At 36.8% G+C, this 27010-nt stretch overlaps 1 protein-coding gene across 1 annotated transcript in view; it reads left to right on the top strand.

The window, feature by feature from the left end:
• Positions 1-24901, top strand: part of FAF1 (Fas associated factor 1) — a 172689-nt gene extending 147788 nt beyond the window's left edge. The window contains exons 16-19 of the mRNA XM_086463159.1: positions 3862-3942; positions 4349-4426; positions 8513-8728; positions 22400-24901. Coding sequence (XP_086319285.1) covers positions 3862-3942; positions 4349-4426; positions 8513-8728; positions 22400-22483 — 459 coding nt within the window. The 3' untranslated portion in view covers positions 22484-24901. The remainder of the gene's footprint in view (positions 1-3861; positions 3943-4348; positions 4427-8512; positions 8729-22399) is intronic.
• Positions 24902-27010: the final 2109 nt, after the last annotated feature.

Raw genomic sequence — 27010 nt, 5'->3', positions numbered from 1 at the left:
CTTGCTAATAGGTGCTTCAGGGGTAACTTCAAGAAGTGGTTTAGGGAATAATTATTGGAGAGAGTTATCCTAAATTTCTTCTTAACCTTATCTGTAAGTTTTTCTTAGTCTTGTAGCCCTGGATTTTACTCAAGAGAAGATTTTATCTGGTCTGTTGTAACTATCTCATTAATATATAAGTGTTTACTATTTTTGTTATGACTTTGCATCTGTAATATGCATGATAGCAAAGAAAATTCAGAGCTAAAAAGTATATTCTGTGGATAAATGCAATTTTTTTTTAATGTATTAACTTCCCATTGAATGAACGTCCCTTCTGTTGTTGCATTGTCAAAATGGGAAAGCGGAGATCTGTGACTTTTTCCCTGTAAGGAGCAAAGGAGAGTTATCTCCTCGCCTCATGCTCTAAAGCCCAGGGATGTGGATGGTTTACATTCACACCAGCCTTCAATCACTGCTGTGGAATTCAGAAATGCTGTATAACCCTATTTAAGTGACCCAGGATAAACCATTATCTGATCACACCTTCGTTTCTTGAAAAAGGAAGGTGGCAATTTTGCCTTCATTGCAATAGTATTGTGGAGCTGCATTTATTGATGTTCAGTTGATGCTGCAATTTATGTAGGGTTTAACAGGAAAGTTGTCAGCTACCTCAAATTTTGTTGATGGATAGCAGGACATTTTTTTAATTATTGGTGGTATGACTGTTCTATTTTTCTTTATGTGTTTTTTGTTAATGCAATGAAAGCTTCTCTGCGAAATATTTCCTTCTGCTTTTCCTGTCACCATTATGAATTTTCTTCTGTTGCTTTCTGGTGAGCTTGAGTCATACTCATACTTTGTGGTTTCTGTAGAGGAAAAGATGACTAAAATAACAAAATGCATTACAAAAAGGAGAACTGCTTTATCTAATGTTTAAAATTTGTCCAAGGTATAACTCTGAACTAGAGAATGCTACAATTTTGCTGTAATCTCCATAGAGGAGGTGGTTCCTGTCAAGTGTGAGTAGTATTAACAAAACACAGAAGTAGGTACAAAGAGACATTTTGTAGGATCACATCTGCTTCTTACCTAAATAAATGTGAATTCCAGATTTGTTTTTGGGGTCTGTTTCAGTAAGAACAGTATTGTTTCGATGCAGTGTAAAACTCGGTGGCATGGTGATTTACTTTTAGATGCTGGTCCACATAGAAATATGTGAGCCACCAGTCATGCGTAGTAATTCTTCACATTCCTGACATCTTTTTCATAATCCACTTTTAGGGTGATGATAACTGCAATGAATAGGGAGGAGAGATTTTTATTATTTTTTTTTTAATGCCTGGAATTCATGTTTAGATTCAATTTGAAGAATCTATAGTGTCAGTATTTTTTGCAGTTATCATCCAGGTAATTTAAACCTATTTAAAAAATTCTTCAGTGAAGCTCTCTGTAGGTAAATGAATCCTGTGCTCATCACAAGTTAACTTGTAGTAACTTCCTGGAGTTTTCTATACAGTTTGTAAGATGTAAAATAAAAGCCAGTACTCAATCTCTTGTAACGCTGATTAGTATATATTTTTGAGTGAGTTTTAACAATTTTTATAAATTTTTACTTTTTGAGGGTTGCTTTTAGTTTGGGTTGGGGTAGTTTGTGGTTGGTTTTATTTTTGTAAACTAAAGTAACTATGTGTTCATTGCTAGCAATCTTTAACGAAAAGAGCCTGTATTTGCAATAGTTGTATCTGATCTTTCACCTTTTTTTTCGGGCATTACTGGACTTGTGCAACCTTTGAAATTCAGTTATTATGTGAAGTTAGGTGTGATACATGAAGCTCCAAAACATGGAAGTTAAGTATGTTCTCTCTGAAATAATTCTTACTATTTTTTTAAATGCTTGTCCTCTCTCAGATTACCCGAATTCATCTTCCTTTAGTAAGGTGATTTGGGAAGACAGTTTTGGTTCTCACCATTACAAGATAAATTTATGGTATACTTATGGAAAGTTTCAGTACAGATAGTACAAAACTTCTTCCTTTATATTACATTCCATTTGAGAGAAGAGTTGGGAAAACCTCTGTGTATTCAAGAAGCTTTCCTCATTTTTGGATAACATAAAATGGAATATTAATGTAGGGGAGTTTCTGCTATCACGTTGGAGTTACTTTTTGAAGGTATTCCATGAACATGGCACATAAAGCTCATCAAGGTCCAGAGAAGCCAGAAGGGGAATCGATTATTTGGTGGTTATTGTCCTTTTTACAGTTGCAAGAATTACTTCTTGTCTTGTCTTAGCTCTGCTGAACAAAGTGATGGTTTCTCTGTCTTCTGTGAATGACATTTAGGACACATTGATTGTAGAATAATCTTGGGTCCTGTTTTTATAAGGAAGAAGAATTTCCTCTAAAAAGATCTTGTTACTTTCCAACTGGAGGTTGTATACCTTTTCCTGCAATTTGTCTTTCCCTCTTGTGGTTGCATGCTACTTTAGAGCTTTTTAACCACTAATATGTTAGAATTTTGTTTGAGGAACACCTTGGCATGTTTGCATGATGTGATAATAACAGTTAACCTATGCTCTTCCAATTTAGAATTGAGTTTTTGCCAAACAACAACATTTTGGCGAGATGATTGATCCCTTTGCAAAATGATTCCTTTATGTGGAATAAACCTTGCAGATGAATGGGAAAATTAACGTAATTCTTCAAGAAACTAGCTAGTAGACTTTAATTTCTATGAAATATGGGGAACAGATTACCCCAGTGCAAGTGCTGTGTTACTGGTAACTACAGGTGACCATGCTGAGCCCACCAGCAGCCTCACAGCTAAACCTTATTGATTTTTGTAGGGACCAGTGCAGCCTCTGCAGGGCTCTGGGAGGATTATAAGATGTAAGAGGAGTAAGCACAGGGGAGCAGACGCTATCTCTGGCTCCAGAGGCACAGTATGAAGATATCAATTGTACACTTTGCTTTATCAGACTTCACCCCAGTGCAGTTATTCCAGCTTTTGGGGATATCCACTTCTTGATCCTCCACCGTGTGGGTGATGCCTCGCTTTGGCATTCACATAGTTCTCGTAAACCTTTATTTCTTTGTGCTGTGATCATTAATAAGATCCTTTGCTAGGTTTGCTGGCTTGGAGTTGGCATGCTAACTTCATGTTTCTTGTCTGCCTGCATCTGTCCATTTGAGATGCTTCAGAGCAGGACTTGCTGATTTCCCATCTTTGTGTTATATTCAACACTGGGAACTGAGGCCTCTGGATGATGTCATGAGCCTGGATGGATCCTGCTGAGGGCTCACTTACAAAGGAAGGACCTGGGAGCAGGCCTTCTCTCACAGGACAAGCCGTTACCTGCTGTCAGTCTGACCAGAGAGCAAATTAAAATCCAGCCTTGTCCTCTCAATCACGGTCTGTCCTTCCCTATTACAAGACTGTCCAAACTGTCGGCTGCAGGAGTGAAATCCTCCCCAGTGTCAGCCCACACGTACCACTCCAGTGACCCCCTCCCCACGTGGCTGGTGGGGCAGGAGGCTGCACCGTTCCCGGGTCTGCGCTGGCCACAGTGAGGAGGGCAAAAAATGGCAGGGCAAAGAGCTTTGGTGCCAGATCCAGCCCTCAGGCCAGGGCCTGGACACGCCAATCCATTACACGGCAATTGGAACATAGCTTTAGGTAACTCATAATTTTTAAAGCCAAGGTTGCCCTTGAGGCATTTCTGAACTTATTTCTCCTAGCAGTAGTTAGATGAGTAAGGCAGTCAAATATTTTGAAGTCACTGGGGTTAAAAAGTGCTGGTGAACATAAAGATATATATCGTATTGGTCCACTGTTTGCTGATATTTTTTGTTTTCTTTTCTTTTCTTTTTCTATCTTTAGGATGAACGTGAAGCCAGAGAAAACGTGAAAAGAGAGCAGGATGAAGCATACCGCATATCACTGGAGGCTGACAGAGCAAAGGTGTGTGCAGGGTGAAGTAATCACATGAATGTCGGGATGGGAATCTCTCCACAGCTGGTGAAATCTCCCTGGTGCAGAAGACTGCCCACCTTCAGTTCTGCTCTTAAGATGATATGGTTGCTGCAGGAGCCATTATTGCCCTCAGTGGTTGTAAATGGCACTAGATACAGTCACTAGGAGTAGACTTGACTACATCTTTTTGCTAAAGCAGTCCTGGCCCCACTTAATGACAGAAGTTGGGAAACAAATGACAGGAAAAGATCAGTTAATAAATATCTTATTTCTTATATTAATTTCTACAGAAAAGTCGAGAAGTTTCTTTGCTTTTGTATAGCTAGTGCACATCATTAAACACAGCTGTGGAAAGTGAGGTGATACATGTGTGATTATTGTTTGTGTTTATTAGAGGGAAGCACAAGAGAGAGAAATGGCAGAGCAGTTTCGCTTGGAACAAATTCGGAAAGAACAGGAGGAAGAACGTGAGGTGGGATGTTTTACATTTTCTGATGATTTTTTGGATTCATGAAGCTTATGGACATTGCAACTTTCATTCAACACACATTGCAACTTTAATTCAAAGTATACTTTTTATGTGAACATCAATATTGTTTTAAATTAATTTCTTACCATGTCTATATAAAACATAGTGCAGCTAAATCATTTTCATCCACTGTTTAACAGCTTTTCTGTTCTATCATCTGGGTCACGGTTACATCATCTGGGGCTGAATTAGAGCCAGATATTAGATAGGCCTGCTAACAGGAGTTCCATGACATGAGCTCCATAAATGGTGGAATCTTTGGAAACCTCTAACCTTGTTTCTGCAGGCACTCCTTAAAAAATATAATACCATGGAGCCCATTCATTTCTTCCAGGAAGTAGCACAAAGCCTACCTGCAATTCTGATCAAACAAGTTGCCAAATTTAATTTGGGAGACAAAACGCTTAAAAAACCCAAAAAAAAATTAAGGAAAAAAAATTCAAAATCTAGAAATTTGATTTATGGTACATTTTAAAATTACTAAACAGTCTTCTACAGAATTTTCCTTAGAATGAAAATTTTGTTTAAATGAACACTTTACATCTCTAGGTCTATATAAGAAAATAGAAACCATGTGCTGTGAAGAGTCCTGTTCCTCAAACTCTGTTATTTTGTAGATTCTCTCAATTTTGTAGATTCTGAGGGTCCAGTGCCTGTCAGAGATGGCTCTTGCAGCCTCTTTCAGGATCTAGGCTAGCTCCTGTCCTAGCTGTGTGTCTATGTAGGTATTTAGATAAAGCAGCACGTACATAAATTTACAAATACTATGACTTCCTGTGGTAAAAAGGCTGGGGTACAGCCATGTTTCTTCCCCTTGAAGTCCCACCGCATTTCAAAGGATAAGTAAAATAGACTAGTCATTAAAATATTTCCATCTGTTCTGTGAAGTTGTTGAAATACAAGTCCTTACAGAACTGCTGTGAAACACAGCTGACACTTTAAAAGTACTTTGAAACCCTTGAATCAGACTTCCAAAACAGAAGTCATATTCACTTATAAATGCCTTGACTGAAATCACAGTTGATTGGGGGTTGTCCTTTGACTTTAAGGCGTATAAGATTCTGTGAGGAAGTTGCTAATGAATACAAAGCTGTATCAGCATCCCTATTTAATATATATTTCCTGAGTATGTTTCCAGTATTATATAAAATATAAATATTAAAAATATTTATTAATTTATATAAAATACCAGAGTTCCAGTATTTTTGGTGGACTTAATGTAATATCTTTGCTTTGACTTTCATGGATTATGGAGATTTGAAATTTGGAATTATATTCTCATTTGATTCTCCTCTTAGTTAAAGTCCTTGGAACTCATGGAATCCTGATAAATCACATCCTTGCTTATTCGCCCCCCTACACAGGACTTAAGTCTATACTTGACATTTCAGTCTTGTGTAATTTGCTGATGTATGTAAAAATTGCATTATACAACTGCAAAAAATTGGCTATGAACACATTTATTATTCCCTGAGATAAACCTCATAAACAAACTGTATGAGCCGTGCATTTGCATATATATTTTTTGACCAAGATAATTGCATTAAAAACCCTGAACCATTTAAGCATTCAAGAACCTTCTAAACCGTACTGCATTGTAAATACTAAATTCAGTCCAAGCGATAGTATTCAATGGTTTGGGAAAGATGCAGTCCACTTCTTCTTTCTTATCCTACAGTAGCTGATGGCTTATTTAGCTGCTGTTGTTAACGTAAGCCGAGAATGGAAACTAAAGCATAACTGAAGGAGCAGTGCAGAAAACTGGACTGTGAGAATTGTGTCAAGAATAATTGTAAGAGAGCAATTCTGTGAGGTTAATAGCCATCAAACATAAATCGGTACTGTAGCAGTAACAAACAGACTGTTGAGCAATCGGCTCACACTCAGATTCAAGAAGTGTGGTTTTCTTTTTTTTTAAGTAATTTTGCATGCATAGAAACAATAATTAATTCTGCTTTATTATATCTGCTCCTGAACCTTTGCTAATACCTTGGCCTTTTGGAAATTGTTTTCTTACGGAAAGGCTGCAAGACTGGTCCATCTTATCAAAATATACCTGGGCTTCCCTGTTTTAATGTAGAGTGCAGTAATGAAAATAATAGGATCTGTTTGCTTAGTAGAACAAAAGGGATTTTAACAATAGTGTTTACTAACACTCCCCATTCTCAATACAGATTACTTAGACTGAATTGTTCTGCAACAGTGTTTACTTACAGAAGTGGCTTTATGTTCAGTTTGTATATTTAAAATCTGACTGTTGAGCTAGTCACATACTGAACATCTTTTTATCAACAAACTGAAATTGCTTGTTCAGGTCCAAGAGTTTTTAATGTGATCCATCACATCGTTGTTTTCTGACTTGGTTTGCTGGTACAGAATATCCATTGTAAATTGCCATTTTACGTTGAAGCCATAAAGACTAGTTACTTTGGGGAGCGACGCACTCTTTGCACAAAGAAAAGAGCTCTAATGAGCTACTGTTGTTTATTTTTCTATAATATAATTGATTGGGTTCAGTAAATAATGTAGCATCTGTTGTTATACTGTGTGGGGAAATGTCAAAACAGAAAGATAGTAAGCAGGTGGTTGAGAACGGAGAAAGAGAAAATTAAAATAGAATCTATTTAAAATATAATCTCATAGTAGATGAGCAAAAATGAACTCAAGTTCTATGTATAAATATTTATACTGAGATATAATTTGCTCAGAGGCTCATGTGTAAGAAGTAGACTATTTAAAAGCCTTTGTAATCTTGCTTCTGCCCAGTCCTTTCTCTTTAATGTAATCATCCTCCATCAGTTTCTGTTACTAAATGACCTTGGGGAGGTTTTCAAAGGCACAAATAGCAACTGTGTATCTTGAAAGTTCCTTGAAAGTCTGGGTGAATCTGCACCTGACTGCCTCTTGTGTTTGGACAATTGTCTTTTAGGCATATTTTGGGGGAGGCAGTGTGATCGAGCTGCTGTTTCTGTTCATTGACATTCTCATTAACCGCTGCCCTGAGTGAGGTGATACTGTAACGAGGCTGCTTTCTAAGGATGATCTAATTTTTAACAGATGCCAATGCCTGTCCATGAGTACCAGCAGCGCTCAGTAGCCTCACAAATCAAGCCCACCTCGTTCAGCAGTCTAATATTATGCATCAATTTTAAAAAAAAGAAAACACTTGTGATCAAAGTATTAGTGTCATAGTAGCTCCTGGAGGCAGAGCACAGAGAACACAGACTTGGCTCCTGTCCTTAAAATCTTGACATCAGCAGTATACACAATGTTAGCCAGAAGATAGTCAGAGGCATTTTCAGATATGTAATGTCATTGCAATTTTTGGGCTGATTTCATGCAAGTTGTTGCCAAAAATGTGCACACCTGTGATTGGAGCCATCTTCCTTCAAATGATAATAATTGCTTGCTTTAAATCTCAAAGCTCCTGTTTCTCTTCTCCCAGTTTTTTCTTTGACCATTCCTACTTTTATATGTACTCTGTGTCTAATGTACCTTCATGAAATTTTTAATTATGTCTTTTTACAGTGTTTTAGTTTATTTATAGTAAATCTCCTGCATATATTTCTTTTTACTCTGAACTGCCACTACGGGTCTTGTCTTTGCTGCAAACAGTCAATTACTGTGTGCAAGAGGAAGGCAATTTGATAAGTGCATTTAAAGAAATACTTTCACTGCCTTTAATTTATACCCTTTAAGGAAGCAATTGGCCACTTGACAATTATTCTCTCATTCAAATTTTTTCCAAGGCTTTCTGCCAAATGATTAAATTACTTGTCCCCATTGTGCATTAACTGTAGACCTAATAATATGTGTTATAAAGAAGGATTTATTTTAATTAGTTGTCTGGTGGGCTGTTATTAAGGAATGAATAAAAATTGGTTTTGTCATTGAGATACAAAGTACAGCTATGGCTCTGGAGCACTGTGGCACATCTTGAAGTTCTAGAAGAAATAAAAAGAAAAGCTTTCTGTCCTCTTCTTCTGTTGCTAGCATTGCAACCTAAATGGTTATTTTTTTCTTCCTCAGGCTATCAGGCTCTCTCTTGAGCAGTCTTTGCCTCCTGAACCGAAAGAGGAGAGCACCGAGTCCGTCAGTAAACTGCGTATTCGGACACCCAGTGGAGAATTCTTTGAGCGACGTTTCCTGGCCAGCAGCAAGCTGCAGGTTGTCTTTGATTTTGTAGCTTCCAAGGGATATCCTTGGGAGGAGTACAAGCTGCTGGGCACCTTTCCGAGGAGAGATGTGAGTAAATGTACCTTTCATTAATAAATACCGCTACTTCTTACTCCTGTACGTTAGATGACCAGAATGTTATAGCATAGAAGGTAAAAGATATGCCTGAACATGTTAGTGTGCTGCCAAGCTCTGTGCCTCTAAGCAAGGCAGGTGCTAACCTACCAATGCTATCGTATGGTACATACAAAATTGCATTGCAAAACCTGTTTCCAGTGACTTTGTAAAAAATCCTCCATTTCTGGAGCAAACAAGTTGTGGACCATATTCAATGAAAACTGTCCGAATATGCTGAGCCCGTGTTGCTCACATCCTGTTTCAAAGGAAGCCACGTCGGTATTAGTATGCTGTTTAGGTCTGTTATGGGCTGGTACTTCTGATCTTTCTGGTTTTGCCATTTTGATGTAATTTTATGTTATGAACAAGGAAGGCTTGGTGTCAGGTAGTATACAGTTATGAGCTAATCAGTACGTTCTAACAAATTATTCATCCACCTGTTACATAATATCAGTAAGTAATCATTTATATCTCCTACCTCAAAATTCTAATGATGTACCTGCTGTGACTGATATTCAAAATCAATACTGCTTGCAAAAGCCAATTAAATTCTGTTGATTTATCAACAGATATTTATGGGCTGGTTACTAAGTTTCTTTGAAAATATACCTATATGTTTTCTCCTCTGTTACAAATTAACTGTCATTTTTTATTTAGCCATTGTTACAGCAAAGGTAAAAGTCAGTTTTTTGTCCAATTGTGCAGCAATTACCAGGGGCCCTGTATAGAAGACAAAGGTATCAGGCACTGCAGAGATGACAGTAGAGAGCCAAGCAGTGGTGGGTGAATTTCAGCAGCTTTTTGGCCATACTGCCTCAGTACTGCAAATGCGTGGGGCCAGCTCTGGATCAGCCAAGGGTTTGTTTGCTGGAGGCATCTCCAGGTCACTGGTTAAGCCATTTTTCATCAAAGGAGCTCACTAACTTGGTCTTTGCCATTTTGTTTCCCATCACTGCCCCTGGAGGAAGTTCACTAAGAATAAGGCTCTGATGAGCATGTTTACAGCACTGTTCTGTAACAGATACCTCTTGCTTTATCATCTTATTTGTAAATACTCCAAAGAGTCACAAGTACTCCAAAGGGGACGAAAATAATGTCCTTAGCAAGCGTACAGCCTTGAGAGTGGATGTGATTTCTGACCAATTTTTGGCATTACTCTATGAACAGGATTGTAGTGCTTACAGCTTTTCTTCCACCTTGTCTTATATTGAGAATCCTAGTCAGTCAGACTGAAATGCAGCATTTAAGGAATCTCATTAATCGCTAATTAACTTTACTCCTTAAGCATGTAATATCATTTCCAGTGGAACCAAAGACTATGTGTCCAGAATTACAGGTTGTTCAGTCTACTTGACAGAAGAAAACCAGTCTTTTACAGTCTAAACAATGGATTTGTGTATTTTAAACATTTTGCGAGTCATAACTCCCTGCCTGTAACATATTTATGTCTTAGTACATATTTAATATAAAAGAACTACAAATATATTACTCTAACTTTTTACATTTATTTGCACTTTAGACTGACTGTTTCTGAACATAATCACATCACCATTGTTATTAATTTTAGTCCTCTGTAGCAAACTCAAAAATTGATCAGACAAATCACATAAGAAAAAATTAAAAAATAAGTAGGAAAGAAAAACGACCACTAAATTGAACAGGCTGGTATTTTCAGTACATTTGTGAAACTGTCAGGGAGAAAACGCTGAGGCCAAGAAAGGAGAGTTTAATGGCAGGATATGGAGCCATTGGTCTGTCGCATGGGAAGCAAAGACCCTGTCATTTTTTTTTCTATGATATCAACCTAATAATGCCATGTATGAGGAGTCACATAAATGATTCATGATGATTGACTCAGCATCCATGTATGAATCCGATTGCCATTGTGACCATCATATCTACAACAAAGCATAATCCCCAGGGGTTTGGTAACCGCTGAGAACTATAAATGACATCTGCCATGTTCCCCAGGTTTGGAAAGTTGGAAGTGTGCAACTCCATAGACAGATTAAAAAAAAAAAAAAAAAAAAAAAGTCATTGATGAGTGCCTTGGAAGGACAGTAAAAGTATATATTTATTGCCTTAGGCTTCATGGTATATAGCTTCTTAAAAATACACTGTAAGTTGTCAAGACCCTTCTGCTATATGATATGTATCACAGACATCCATTGAAATCTCTGCAACAAGAACAGAGCACTGGGGATGCTTGTGCTTCAGAAAACAGTATAATTTAAAATGTCTGTTTGTATTTAAACTACACATAACATTTTTGAAAAAAAAAAATGTTCAAAAGTATCAGAATTACTTTGCTGAAGTTTTTGCTGCAATAAGGTGAAAACGTGTCTTGTTGAGTTAATGTTTTTAATTCTATCCTAATCTGTGTTACTATAACATATGCACCTCCAAAAATGTTTCTGTTTTATCAAAACAAGGGGTTTATCTTCAATCAAATCAGCATTTTCATATGGTAAACTTGTTAGAGCATTTTAACTAGCTTTTCAAAGCTATCAGTCCTGAGAGCCTGATACAGTGTTGTTGAAGTATTTTTACTTCTTTGGTAGATAAAAATTCATTAGTTGTTAGTTCTATGTTCCAGTTGCTTACACAGATATCCTTAGCTAACTTAAAGTTGGTATCATAACCCTACTGTAAATACAAACTTCTACACATGAGTAAATACACAGATTAACCTTTTCCAGACACTACTTGTAGATTTTCAAGCAGCAGTGACATTCCAAAGCAGTTAAGCACATGCAGTGACTTGTTTGGTCTTTGTCACCGACTGTGTTGTTCTTTCTACTAGCACTGAAATTAGATATTAACCACCTTTTCTCTCAGTACCTTAACCAAGGCAGCAGTGCATACCTTGCCGACAAGTGTGTATCACACAGGTGAGCCTGGGTCAGCAGGTAACTTGTGCCTCTAACTTGGAAAACATTTAGCAAGCACATCTTTCAGAGTGAAAAGCTGTATAGTAAGTTCTTTGAATTCTTGAATGCACCTGCAAAGGCTTTATGAATCAAATGTGCACTATTTAAATGTATGTGCTGATCTTAGAATTATAGTTCCCTTTCTGCCAAGAATCGCTCTAATCTTCAAAATGCATTTAACTATGACAAAAAGAGCTTACTCTAAGCATATTAGTGTGCTCTGTCAACCTTCTCATTGACTATTTCTTCTTAAGTCCATTTCTCTTTAAAGCATTTCCAATCACCAATTTTGGTGGTCCTCTCAATCTGTCAGCTGCAAGATCCACCTTCTCCCTGTACCCTGGAGATTTCCTAGATGATCAGTTCCTCACTTCCTTCTGTGATGGAAACCTGCAGAAGTCTTCCTAAAACATCTTACAGAGCAGGCATTTCACCACACTTCAGGCAAGGAGCTGAAGTGTACCAGGTCTAGCTGAAACAGTAGGAGGAATGTGCAAAACAAATTTACCCAAGCTGGGCTTCAGCCACCCTATGAGGGTTAATGATAAGTTTGTGAATGCTTTATTGTCTCCCTCAGAAAGGGAAGTCCTGGCATGCTTTCTCTTTTGAAAGACTATTTTTGAAAGACCGAACTTTTTCATTTCTTCTGAAAAATCAAAATTGCAACCTATGATTTCTTCTGCTCATTTCTCCTTAAGGTGGAGCATTAGTTATGTATTTGAGAGTATGCCTTTTGCAGACATGGTATTAGAGACTTAAGCTCTTTATTTACAGTATCTGGAAGCCCTGGTAAGCCAAGACTTCTACAGTATTTCACATTTTATTTTTCTGAGCCACAGCTTAGGATCAGGTGGCAGTTAAGTCACTTAAGGTTATTTAAATGCATCTAAAATGTTGCTTAATAATTCAGAACCAGTTTGCTCTGTTTAGAGTATTAAGATTTTTTAAATCCTTTTAATTAACCAATTTCAACAGCAGTTTAAATAAACAGAAACAAAAAAAATCTGTCTCCCTTGAAAGAGCAGAAAATAAATTTAACTCAAATTGCATGTCAATTTGAACTAGGTATGATCAGGATTTCAGTAAATTTAGGGCAGGCAATTCTTCATACTGTATGGGAGTGTAGAGTAAGATATTCCTCCAAACTGAAATGTGATCATTCATTCCCATGCTCTGGCAGGGGTAATCCTCTTCGATGCCCAAAAGGATGAAAATAATGCCACAGGATGGTAAGTTTAGCTGCAGCACTCAGCACACATAGTCATCTGAGCAGGTAACTCCTGACGTGCTCAGAAAGGTAACATTAGAGCGTGATCCCTATATTGCTATGCCAGGTAGTTTGGCCATTTTGTATGTCAGTTCTAGAAGCCATTCTTTGTAAGAATTGCTCTGCATTTCACCAAGTGCAAACTACTTCCTTCAAATACTTTTAAACTCATTAGGTGGTGTTTAAACTCTTTAAATAGTTGATGAAAGAGTTATATGTCCAGGACCATCTCTGGCTTCGGATGTTCTTTCCCCTAATGATCATCGTGATAGAAAGATGTTATAATGAGAAAGGATTTGTGCAGTGTCATGGAAGAATTTCTTTACTGAAAGGGTTGTCAGGCATTGGAACAGTCTGCCCAGGGAGGTGATGGAGTCACCATCCCTGGAGGTGTTTAAAAGACGGGTAGATGTTGTACTTAGGGACATGGTTTAGTGGTGTTGGTAGAGCTAGGACAAAGGTTGGACTCGATGATCTTGAAGGTCTCTTCCAACCAAAACTGTTCTATGATTCTATGGTTATACCCAACAGCACTTTTAGTAACTTCACATAAATCGGGAAGGTCCCTTGAATATCTATGTTATGGCAAAGGAGGTTTTCAGATGAATGAAATATTTTTCTGATGTGTTCAAAAAATTTGAGAATGTTTTTGTAAGTTCAGGGAAAACTTAACATGTGATCCATGTAATTTTTCCAGTCATTTCAGTTACTAATATTTATATTACCTACTACATAAAATAGTACTCATCTGTTTTAATTCAGGCATGTGTTCATCAGCTCTGATCTAGTTTACACAAGGCCACAGCCACCTACAAAGGTAGACGTCCCTCCTCTTGGCATTTGCAACTGTCCTTAAGTCAATACTACCTGCCCTTGTCTTTCCTCTCTTTTCAGGATATGTTATTTTATTTATTCAAGCAGTTAAGTTTGGTTTAGTTAAGACACTGAGAAGTTGCCTAAGCAAATTGGCCATACCAGGCTAGCATGTTCCCATGCCTCTTTTAGAAGCAACATTTCTGATCGTTCTTCCTGATGACATGTAACAGTAGAACGATTGGAATGATTAACCTGGAGTGCAAGAGGAATGGACCACTATCATTGCAGCCAGAATGCTGAAGCATTTGCAATCCCTAAGTTTTATTGCTTTTAACAACTTTGTTGCTCACAAAGAATAGTATCACAGTCTTTCTGTCAGCACCTACAAAGGGAGTAGGTGATATTCTTGACCTGCTGTAGTCAGTGGGTGTACTTTAGAGAATATCGAATAGATTTTTGCTTCTTCAAATGTGATGTTTACTTTTGTGCAAATATAATTTCCATACAGGTAGTCAAAAATTCTGTATTATGGAAAGATTTTTCATAATGTTTTCTTTCAAAGCAGACAGACTTGATCTGTCTTTTCAGACCTCTTGTCTTTGCATAAGTAACTATGATACCCAAAGAGAAAGATTAAAGCCCTTCATATATCAAGTCACTGAAAGGAGGTGGAAGGAATGTCTTCCTCATCTCGTAGATGTAAGCTTATTCTAACAAGAAAGAGAATTACATTCTATAGGTCAATATAGTTTCTGATCTCTTACAACAACTCTATCTGAATACGGTGAATGTTTAACCAATTTCAGGAAACAGGTGTGCATTTCAGATGAGCTGTTTTACTTAAGACTCACTAAAGTAAGCAAGCATTCACCACACCGAGTACTCAATGCGGTGTGTGAACTCTCAGTTGAGTCATCCTCATTAGTTAACCCAATGACTAATGCAAACCATGTGACTAATATATTCCACCCAAGCACGTCCCTCGATGTTCTTTTATTCAGCACTGCCCCATTTCACAAAACATTTATTTCAGGGACGCACGTTATTGTTCACAGGAAGATGCCTTAGTTAAGCCGCAGAGCTTTGCTGTTGCATATGGCATTATCTAGCATAAGCTGGGCCTAAGATATTGTGTACTTTTTCCCCAAAACTCATGCTTAATGTCAATTTTGTGGGCTTTTGTCACCTCGTAGGAAGAAAATGTAATGATAAAATACCAGTCAAGGGCCTTTGATACTAAGAATGCTGTGTCTGGTTACCAGAAAATGTAATGATCTCCTGCTGTTTTGGTAATTGTGTAAGAAATACATCAGACTAAATCACCAAAGCAGTCTCAGGCACGCTTTTTATTCTCTTTACCAATTTACTGATCACAGTGTTATACTGTAGATATCATTGTGGCATCCGAACATCTTAATCCTTTGAACTTGATAAAAATCCTTTTGGATTGTTTTTCCATGCAGTTATAATTAAGTGCACATGAATCCAATCTTGGGTCATTCTCCTGTGAGTGACTGTGTTCATATCCATTCCCCTTTGGGATGTACGCAAAGCAAAGTTCTGGCAGTTCATTTGGAGCACTAAATGTATTTATATGTTTTCAGACTTCCAGAAGAGTGGCTGTTTGCTTCCTTTCAGCTCTTCATCAATATCCACAGTGAAAGCTGTAGTGTTTCTGGGGATGTGGTCTTCTCTGAGGATAGCACATTTTAAAATAATTAAATTAATGAATAATTGTTAGTTCGATATAAGCCCACTGGCAGCAGTGCCCACAAGTAATGGACTGGTTTGCTCCTTGGCACAGCAGAAAGGGTGCTTAACATACAAATGCTCTTATCTGTAAATGCCAGTACTTAAACCCTTTCTCTACTCAGCAAGAAAACTGAAAGTAAATAGTGTGAAGGAGCAGGTGATGGAGCTTTTCTGCCCGCAGGTCCTTTGTCAAGAAAAGACCCGTTCCAGGGTACTCTGTCAGCTTCTCTTTTTCTAAGAAACCACACAAAAAATTCCTAAATAGATCAAAGGTTCCAAACCAGAAAGAAGGGATGAAAGCAGAAAATCTGAGGAGAGCTTTAAAGCACCTTCCTCTTCCCTCAAAATCTGAAGTCATAGAATCATAGAATTGTTTTGGTTGGAAAAGACCTTTAAGATCATAAAGTCCAACCATTGTAAGTCCTCCAGTCTCAGAGTTGTTGGCACTGTGGAGACCAGTGTGGTCTTGTTTCAGTACTTGCAGATAACTCCTCTGACCGCCACTGACTTCAACTTCTGGCTCTCAATGTATAAGGCAACTTGTGTAATACTTTAATGCTGTCAATACCACATCAACAAAAATCATATTATTGAAAGAAACTCTAATTATTGAAATACTTCTGTGTTTTCACTTCTCCAAACAAAATGAAAAAATGTATTCGTCATCATTGAAAACGAGCTGTTTGAAAGGCTAGAGGAAGATGCAGCCTTTCTGTAGTGATTTTTTTTTCAGTGAGATTAATTCTTAGAAATAAATACAAAACAGGTATTGTTAGTAACTGGATGTCTTTTGGCCATATTTTGGGGGAGTACTGATCACTAAACAAAATTTCTGATCTGGGGTTAAAAGGCAGCACAGAGCTACCCAAGAGCTACCCAAGTGGAACTACAGCGCACAGCATTTCCTAATGTGTTTCTTTTATTGGAAGGTAGATAAACTATAATTATATATTTCTTGTACTACCCTACTAACTACTGTTAAAAAGTCATAGGATTTGGGTAAAAATCTGATATTTTTTTAAACATCATTAACATCTGGGCTTTATTTAGTTTTGGCGCAACAATGATTAGTGTTTGGGAGGTTTTTTAAAGCTTTGCTCTACAAACATGGATATTTTTCCCAATTAAAAAAAAATAATCAAATTTTCATGTAGAATCATGAATCAGTAATGTTGAACTTCTGAAAAGCACCAGATAGTCCAGGCCTCCCTATACAAATGTAGCAACACTGGGCTTGGGTTTATCCTTATTATTTACACTGCCCTGCCATTATACTTAGTATTTTCAAAAGCTGGAGAACACAGTTGCTACCTTAATTTACTGTCTAAAAAGTCAAGTAATGCAAGTCAGGTTTATAAGCCTTCACTGATTGAAAACTATGCAGCGAATTCTTTTTCGATATAAATTATGTTAAGTCAACAAAAATTTACACTGTGTAAAAACTGGCAGCATCTCAGGCATCTCGGAGCTCCACAGCTTTTCTAAGCAAGAGTGAAAAGTGTGCTTAAAGTAGAGGATGTAGCATCACAATTTTCTGTTTTATCAACATCTGTTACGTTGCTTAGTAAATGTATTTTTTAAATATGCTTAATCTAAAATACTGTTTTGAGAAAATCTCTTCAGAGAAATAAGATGGTGTGTGACATATCTGGATTAAAGCTCTGTACTTAGAACAAGTCTACAAGTCTTTTACTATGACATATTTTTCCTTATTTGTGACAGCTTTCCTCGATTCAGAAGTAAATTATCTCCAAGTTTATTCAACTAAACCAGATCTAATTGCATATATTTCTATAAAGTAACCCTACTTTTGTTTGTTGCTCAACTTGAGCATATTATCTGTATAACCGTTACGTATTTCAATAGGTAGAAAGGACGCACTGTATTTGTTTGTGTGTCATTCTGAAAATATAGTTTTTTAAACAGATCTGGTACTTTACCAGGTGTGCCTTTAAGCAATATCTATTGCATTTATACTTTAGGAGGATTAGGAAAGAGAGTAAAAGAACTCTTTGTCCGTTAGATTCATTAAATGTATTCATGCGTATGTAAGTGGCATAGAGGCTGTGCTACTCGGGAATCAGATCCTTGTCCTAGGGTGTAGAGAAAGGTGAAGGGTGTGATATTTACTGCTTGTGTAAGTGTCATAATAATTGTGTATTCGATTCTTTATTTTTAAATTACCTTCCTGGGCATTAAGCCATTTTTTAATTTATTTATCTTTTCCCTGCAGAGTTAGGGAGGGTAAGGAACCACACCTTTGAAATGGTAAAAGTACAGCTGTTCAGGATGTGAATGTGTAATAGAACAGATAGGTCAGCAAAGGTGAAGACAAGACTAATACACAAATTCTTCTAGGAGGAAAAAGACTTTGCTATAAAAATGTACTAAATGTTGTTTAAAGTAGTATTAATTTTCGTTATTGGGTTATTAAAAAGCCCAAGGAATTTATTCAGAATAAAGTGTAAGTAGCTACTACATTCTTACAGGAAAAGTGTAAGAGTTATCATTACTATCTTTTGGTTTTGCACAGTCTTAAATCATTGAAACTTCGAAGTGCCACAGAAGTACTTCAAACCAACTAGCTAGTGCTTAGTTGAAATAATTACCACAGACTTCATATAAACATTAAATTAATAAATTTCCTGTGCACCAAACCAACATTGGTTATATAACAAAGCTCTTTAAAAGATGTTGTTGCTCCAGTGCACCAAAGTGCAAGGTCTTACAAAACTGTATGCCTAGTTAGAAGAAAAGTGTTGTTTTACCACCTTAAACCTATTTCAGTGAATCCGAAACATTTTGCAGCTCAATGGCAAGATCTTGCACTGATAGAAATAAGGTCCTGTTACCACCCTCTGGGCATGCAGCTAGAAAGTCTTTCATGAAGAGAGGAGAGCAAAAGTTTGCATTGGAAGTCATTTGCCTGAAGACGAAAACTCCCAGGGTGCTATCTGCTTTGGCACTGGGACAGTCCTGAACTCACATGCATGTTATTCTACAGAATTCTGTGAGCTTGAATATTAGGAATTTTGCTGTCACTTGAGTTATACTTAGCATCTGAACATTGTGTCCTTCCTCTGCCACCCTCCTCACCATATAAACTTGGAACAGCTTAGAGCCTCTTTTTAAGGGGTTTTAGCTTACATTTCATTATAATGTAAAGTACTTACCTTAGCAGGACCACAAAATATATATTTAAAAATACATTCACCTCATCAGCTGGTATCACCATGTGACATGTGAGTGGACTCTTGGAATGTGTGCATATGGCTGGTAGAAAGTCACTAATTGTAGGACTTGAAAAATACAGAGAAACACTGTGCTTTTAGCCTTTATTTAGACCTTTAACAAATGCTCAATGCTTAACTCAGTGAATTTTGCAACCTTAATCAAGAAAGGTTTCACCACGTGGGTACCTATGTAATCTCATTGAGTTCAGCAGCATCAAATCAGATTCAGTATATAAACACATGCTTAAGTTATTTCCTGTGTAATTGCTAACAACATAGGAGAAATCTTTAAATAATAAAGGTATTATTTAATTAAAGCACTGAAGTGGACTCCACAATTTATCCTGATGGTAATGAAACAAGGTAGTCAGATTTAAATATTAAGGTATTTTATACTTTGCATTATGAAATAATTCACATAAGTTTAAGTGAATAAAATTCATTAGAACACTACACTGGACACACCTTTGTGGGCTACAGCTCTTCCAGGATCCTTCGATCTGTATTATATATCATTCTTTAGTTTCTAATTCTGTTTTAAAGTACTATAAGTTACAAAGCATCTTAGGTCTTGTATTTCATATATTTACAAGAGAAACCATTTCTTTTGGTAGGAGGCATGTCACTAATAAGGCTTCTATTCTTCATAATAAACAACATATTTACAAACCACAGATAACAAAGTAGAAGCTGCAGAAGGGTTATGGTGTGATAATTAAGTACAATGGCGACCCATATGAACAGAAAATGCCAAGGAGCTAAAACAAAGCAACAACAGCTTTGTTTGTTGACAGATGTAGGAGCCATATTGTTAGTTAATTGGGTAATGGTGTAAACATTTGCAAACTCTGCTGTCCCTCAGTGAATTAAGCAGCACACTGAAATTATGGTGAAAGACTGCGCAGTCCTTTTGCTGCAGGTACTCCACAATGCTTTTAGCTAACCTTCTAAGTATGAAGACGTTGAGGAAGGGACATCGTGCGTTGTTATTATTTAAAGTATCTGGAGTTTGCAAACCTTAGAGTTTACACTAGGATGTGTATCTTGAATTACACTCAAGAGAATAATAGGTTTCGATATGGTTACAGTCTGGAAGATTATGTTCATTGCCTAGGCTTGCTTTTCAGATTTTATTTATTTTTCTCCCCAAATGCAGAACAGACTTGTTCTGTCCTTCCTAGCTTTTCTTGCCAAAAAAAAAAAAAAAAAAGGTTGCAGGATTTGAAAATAGAGAGGTCTAATTAGATACTGAACTGAAAAAAAGGAAAATTGCTTCTTTCAGGTGCACAATACTTCATATGCTGTGAATTGCAGAGACCCCTATTTACCTCGCTTTCTGTGCCTATGAGCAATAATGGACTGTAGCAGAATAGCAAAACATTAAAAAATGCAACAAGATACTTAATTAGCATATTTCTGTAATCACAAACTTAAATGCACTACTTTGGCTGTTTTTTACATAACAGGTTTGCTTTCTAAGATAATAACCTTTCAATAATTTAAGCAGCATCTGTGCAGGAATGCATAATTGGGACGTAGATAATAGGAATATAAAATTGAGTCTGGTTTTTATAAATTATTTTTCTCTTCAGACATTTAGCAGTAGCTCACCATGGTACATGAAGTTTACGAAAATATGTTCCTGCTTTGGGAATCAAAATAATATGTCTATTTGGGATTTTTTAGTCCTGTTATTTTTTTTTTTTAATTCTTTTGCAGTCAGAGAGGTGAAATTACATTGATTTCAATGGACTTAAGAACTGTTAAGCTTCGAATATTTGTTTAAATAATTAATTTTCTGTAATTATCCAATAAAACAATAGAAATACAAATATATTTTAAGTTTGCATGATTTAGCTGGGGGGAAGAGAAAGAGAACCAATACTGCATTTGTTAATTGGTAACAGGATTAGTAAGCTATGCTTTTAAGAAAAAAATACATTAGCATGTCTTATTAATTCATAATATTTGGTGTGCTTGACACTTAATGTTTTCAAAAACAATTTTAGAATGCAGTGGCATGATATGATCATAGATAAAACAAATTTAACTTTGGAAAAAATGTTTATCAGTATGCATTTGCATTTACACCTATAGCATAAGACTAATCATCTATTATTCACAAGGAATCTTCTGATAACTAGTGTGCTCACATAGCAAAAGAAACTAAAACAGAATTACCAGGGAAAAGAAGTTTAAAAACTGGAAGTGAACTATTTCAGAAAATGGTAAGATTAAAATAAATAATGTTCATCTTTCTATATGAAACTTTGCGTAGTCTTCTGAAGGATGTCACGGCATTGGTGTGTAAACCTGGATGTCTGAAGGACGCTAGGACCCTTGTTCTCATTATTTTGTCTATATAAATAATTATGTAATATTTACAATTAAATTTTATTTTCACAGAAGAGATTTATCCTATAGGCAACAGTTGAGCTTCTAAATAGAATCCTCAAGATGAAGATTTCTTGCTGACTATAAACTGAGAATGGCTTATGTGCTTTAAGTGAAAGCTGATAATGGGACAGTCAGGACATTGAGCAGCTTGGAGGGTTTGGTGCTAAGATCCAAACGCTTAAGAATTTTGGTAAAAATAGTGTAGGTAGTACCAATATCGTTATTTTCCAAATTGTATGGCATTTAACTCTCACTGGAATTCTGTGTGCTGACCTGCACAAGTGATTACCTAAATACCTTTACAAATCCAGTGAGGAGTCGGGATTCCAGGGAACAATCCTGTAGTACAAATGTACACACCTAAGTGTCTACATAAATGATTATATAGACATATAGTACTTGTAATGCAGATACGTATACACACATGAGTAATAAGTGTACACTTCAGTAGTTGGGTTGAGATGCAGTTCAACATAGGGTGAGCTTATTTAGCATCCCACTCCCAGTGAAAGGAGGATGGCCCTGCTTCCTCCCTTCTTACTGCTTAGTGCTTTTGCTACTTACCTTGCACTGGATTTGGTGTTGACTGGACTTGTGTGTTCACCAGTTAAACTCACTAGTATGACAGAAAAAACAAACAAACAAAAAACCCAACAAATAAAAGTGGACAGTTTTCTCCCAGCCCAGGTTCGTTGAGGTGGCAGATAAGCATCAAAGTGAGTGAAAGTTAGGTGCTTCACCATGGGACTTGGAGCAAGCAAGGGAGTGGGAAAATAAAGGCAGAGTAAGTTTTCCCTTTCAATGGAGAGATCGTGTTGGATTGTCTATGCTGCTTGCACCATCAGTTTGGAATTTTAGGATACTTATCTGGGACTACAGTTTTATTTTTCATCTTAATTCATGTGTTCTAGCTATCCTTCCAAAAGGTCTTAACTTTGACAAAACCAGGCATATTCACATATTGGTTATGGTAGAAAACCAGACCTTCTTGGAATTAGTGGATTCTGTTAATTATTATTCTGTTTATTGTTATTACAAAATAATAACAACAACAACATGCAAAATACAATATATATTTCTTAATCTGCATCCTGGGAATTCATTCTCACAACTTCAGTTGTCACTGACAGAGGGACTCAAAATATCTCCCCAGTGAAAATCTGCCCTGTGAAGGTAAACAATTCAAAAAAGTCTACTTACACATACCTTCTTGTTCTTATCTTTACAGGTGACCCAGCTGGATCCAAATAAATCATTACTGGAGGTAAAACTGTATCCTCAAGAAACCCTCTTCCTAGAGGCAAAAGAGTAGATCAAACAAGATTGTAGGACTAATCATCCTTTGAGAAGCCAGAGGCACAGCATCGAAAGGAAGACTTCTATCAACGCCACCTTGTACTATCATCCAACTCAATTCAATGACACAATTTTGCCTCTTGCAAGAATCCTGAAAAATTGAAAAAACATAGCTACTTAGTTTCACATACATGAGTATATGTTTCCAACCTCATTTAAATAAGCAGAGGATAAAATTCTGCTATGAACACTGAACGTTATGACTCTGTTGCTCACTTATCATCCAGCTTTTGTTATAATTAATGCACTGTTAAAATGTGAGTGATTGTTAAGTAGAATTTTTACTCCTCAAATGCCCCTTTTTCACCAAGAAATCTTGGACATTTCTGCCTGTACTTTTGACACTAGAATGCTGTATATTTGATATCTCGCTGAGCCAGTGCTCTCATATATATGCATTTTATTTCTGTGTTTGAATTTCTACTTTGTCAACTAATTTAAAAAGGCAGAAAAAATTAACAGGACATTCTCAGCCATGGAAATTTAACAGTATTATAGTAGAAAGCATATAATTTTTGTTAGTACTTTCTGACTTCTTTGATAAGATGTAAGGTTTTGTTTGAAGAATATAGTTTGACATATATGCGAGATATTTATTTACTGGTTCTGCTTTGGGTCTCAGTTCTGATTCAGTTTAGGAAGTATTTTCCATTACATTGCAGTGTGTGAAACTGCTTATTGCATGATGTGAATATTTAAATAACATTAGAAATGGCCAGTACCAGAAACCTGGTACCTTGCCAACACTTCAGGAATCAGCTGATATTGAATATCAGCTGTTAAAAACCTTTCAAATACCAGATACAAAAGTTCTTTATTTCTTATTGTGAAAGAAAGGGCAGTTCCATTTTAGCAGTTTTCCTTCGTTCTGGCACTTGTTTGTATCCTGTTACTCTGCTGTTTTAAAGCACCTTGTTTGTTTCATCAAACAATGAGTATCTTAAGAGGTGGTGTAATAAGAAATCTCCCTTATTATTGCACACTTTGGACATTTTAACAATAGGTTACTCATCCGGTCTCAAATTAAAGAAATCCTATTTCTGTTGTCTGAAATGTATGCACCAGCTACCCGCTATTTGATGTGGAAAAATCTGGTACTTCAAATTTCTCAACCATAGAATAAGCATACTCAGTCTAAGACTGTAACATACACCTGATGCCAAACCTGCATCAAAACTGGTTTGGTTAATTTGTTTGCCCTTTTTTTTTTTTTTTTTTTTAAATCTCTGGGCTTACAGGTTAGTGTACAATAGCACTACAGGATCATCATCTGCTAATCAAACCTTTTTTTTTTTTGGTGAAGCCTGGCACATTTTTTTCCACTTATGTTTATATGTAATTCATAGTGTTTATCATAGTGAAATGAGTTCTGAGTTTAAATTTTTATACTGAGCAAAAACCAACTGCACACATCTTTTAGTCTTTCTTTTTTCTTTGGAAGGATGGTGATATAAAATTAAATGTATGCCTATTATTAGTGTTTTAGTGAAGCTGATATATTGTTACCTTTACCAAAAATGCAAATTTCTGAGCGGGGAAAGTCTTCTTCTACCTTTTGTAATTCTGTAATTAATGAGTGCTACATCAGACACTTTTAGAAGTGAAGTATCTATGACAAACAAAAGGTCTGGAAGTGTAAGCAAATTCTAATCATTTGCAGTTCACAAATAAAAGAATTCATAGCCAACAGAAAGATAAATGTATGTGTAATGGAAAGGTGGATGCAGACACTTCATTCTGAAGTTTTGTTCCCTTTAAAAAAAAAATCCACTGTGTTTGTTAAACAAGGAGTTAACATAGGTTGCAAATTAGGGTGATGCTGTTTCTGCAAACAATCACAGTAACACATACAGCAGGATTTATTTTTTTTTTTTTTTCAGATTAGCTCTTCCTTCTAAACTAGCTATTGAGGAAAGGAATTGCTGAAATACTGCTACACAAAGCAAAGCGACCTTTCAGCTAACTTGTTTATATTAATCTGTTCTGTTTAACTTTTTTATCTCATCAGGCTGTTTTCTCTCACTCAGCTTTATTTCTGTATTTTGACTATATATTCTTTACTTTGATACTAGTTTCATAAAGTTATTAAATGTGGCTTGAATATTTGTTGAACTTGTTGAAGTCAGCGCTCCCAGGGTTTGTTTGGGCTTTTTTTTTTTTCCCTTTTACTATTTTTTCCCTCATTTTGTTCATATTGCAAAATACCCTGGTGTTACCAAAACATTCTAGTGATAATTAACTGGAACTGTTCACAGTGGTGGCATTACTGCCCTCTGATATAACAATACTAAGATCAGTATACAGGGATCGTTCTGCCACAACATAAGCAAGTGCATCACTCTTTAAATAAAATGTTTATGATTTTGGTCCTTAATACTTTGGGCCTGATTTCAAGAAGCAACCATCTAGAGTCACCTTTCCAAATTACACCCTCAATGCAAACCAATCCCTGTGTGGAAACATTAATAATTCTATGCCATCATTTTCTGCTCTCCTAAACCATGGTATTCACTTCATATGCTCTGCTGGCACGGTTAATCCTCTTGTCAGTCTACAGACTAATTTTGTAATTCAGCATTACCCTAAAACTGTAACACTGTTGCTACAGAGCATAGCCTTGATTCTACTTTTTTTATCTCCAGGTTCTTCACATTAATGGATTATCATTAATGTGATTAATGCATTAGTTTTGAGTCTTAATGAATTACTGTTAATGAATGGAATCCTGTACGATGTGTTTGCTTTCACTATTGGCCTTCAGAGCATTATGGTGAAGGTGGGGCGTGCCCTGGCTTTTGAAGAAACTTCATGCCTATTGACACTGGTGTTTGAGATCGTAGAGAATATGCAGAACGCAAGTGTTTGCTCTGGATTCTCTTCATACGCGCTCTTAAATTTAGTGAGAGTGCTGAGGGTGTTTCTAATGGAGCTATGTTGGGGGTTTTGTTTATTCTTTTTAATGTAGCAGAAAAGGACTTCAGCTTTCGTAAAATGTACCTATTCAGTGACATTAGAAACTTAAAATAAATTTTCAATTACAGTAATATTTCTACTAAAAAGTTATATGATTTCACTCTTCCGTATGTGGGGAAAAACAAAATCACCATGACCCAGATTCACAGAAGGACTGAAGCACTTCATTATTCAAGCCTCATGTCCAGACTCCCTAAACAATGCACAGGAAGATTTAGGTGCCTTAAAACGGGGTCCACAACAAACAATAAAATACTTAACTAGGTCTCCAACAAAGCAAAAAACCCACATGTGAAGAGTTACTACCAGGCAGAACCAGAAACCACTTAGAGCGGTCAGTAGGAAATGCTGAAGATGGAGATCCTGTATATGCCATTCCCCGCTGGAGCTAAGGCTTCCTACTCTCTGCTGCCCCAGGGCATCTCCCTCCACTTGGGGTTCACAGCACAGAGACCATACATCAAGGTAAGCACCCAGTCCTTTCTTCCAACATTTGACAAAGCACAGGATATGTGTTTATTTCAAAAAAGTGATGGTGGCCGCCTTCTGAGTCTCCCTTGTAGTTTTCACTTAATTTTACTGAAGTTTGTCCATATTGTGAGTCATATGGGCCTGAGGAGAAACAAGCCCCTACGTCAGCCGTTTTGGAAAACTAATTCAACACCACCATAGTACAGGCTACATTTGATGTGTGTGCTCTTTCTGCTGTCAAAGCTGTTTGACTGCTAAAATAAATAATTCTTTAAGCGTGTTGAGAGGGAAGTTGCAGGCAGGAGCATCAGCCTTCAGGCTAGCAGATGGCATGCTTGCCCGGGACGATCTATCCAGCCCTTTCCAGTGACTGTTCATTGCAGTCTTTTCAGACAAATAACCTAGGAGGAGAGACTGAATGTTGATTCTGCACCCCCATTACATTTTCTTATTCTACTTGTATAAAAGAGATGACAACAGCAGTAGCCTTAATTATATTTTTTTTTTTTCTGGACACGTCATGAAAGCAAGCAGAAATTACTATACATTGTACACAGCGTGACCCATTGTTCACTACCTGAAACCATTTCCCCACAGATGGCAGAGATGGAGGAGTACCAAGTTTAGAACTAAACGTGTCAGGATCCATGCAGTTTTATATTCAACTTAATCTGGTACAGATCTGCACTGCTGTCAGAGGAGCTGCCTCTGCCCCCGTCTTGCACTGGGACCAGACAATCTAGTTAAAAACTAAACATTTTTTTCCTGGAGTAGTTTTCAGAGTGATCCAGCTCACCGAGTGGCTGTATGCACACCAGCACCAACAAAAAGCTGGAGAAGGTGGAGCATGCAGGGGGTGAGTACTTGAGAGGAAGAGGAAGGTAGGCTGCTCCCTCTGACAGCAGTGCTGATTTTTGTGGGATTATATTGATCACAGTCCTTGAAATAATTTTTGAACGCCTTGTTATTACCTTTACATTTTACATTTTTTTTTTTTTAATTTCAGGCAAATTAAAAAATAGTATAAAGGATTTGCTGT

This window comes from Leptosomus discolor, chromosome 3 (assembly GCF_034619465.1).
Source record: "Leptosomus discolor isolate bLepDis1 chromosome 3, bLepDis1.hap2, whole genome shotgun sequence".
Classification (NCBI taxonomy): Eukaryota; Metazoa; Chordata; class Aves; order Leptosomiformes; family Leptosomidae; genus Leptosomus; species Leptosomus discolor.
This window is presented reverse-complemented; position numbering and strand designations above follow the sequence as displayed.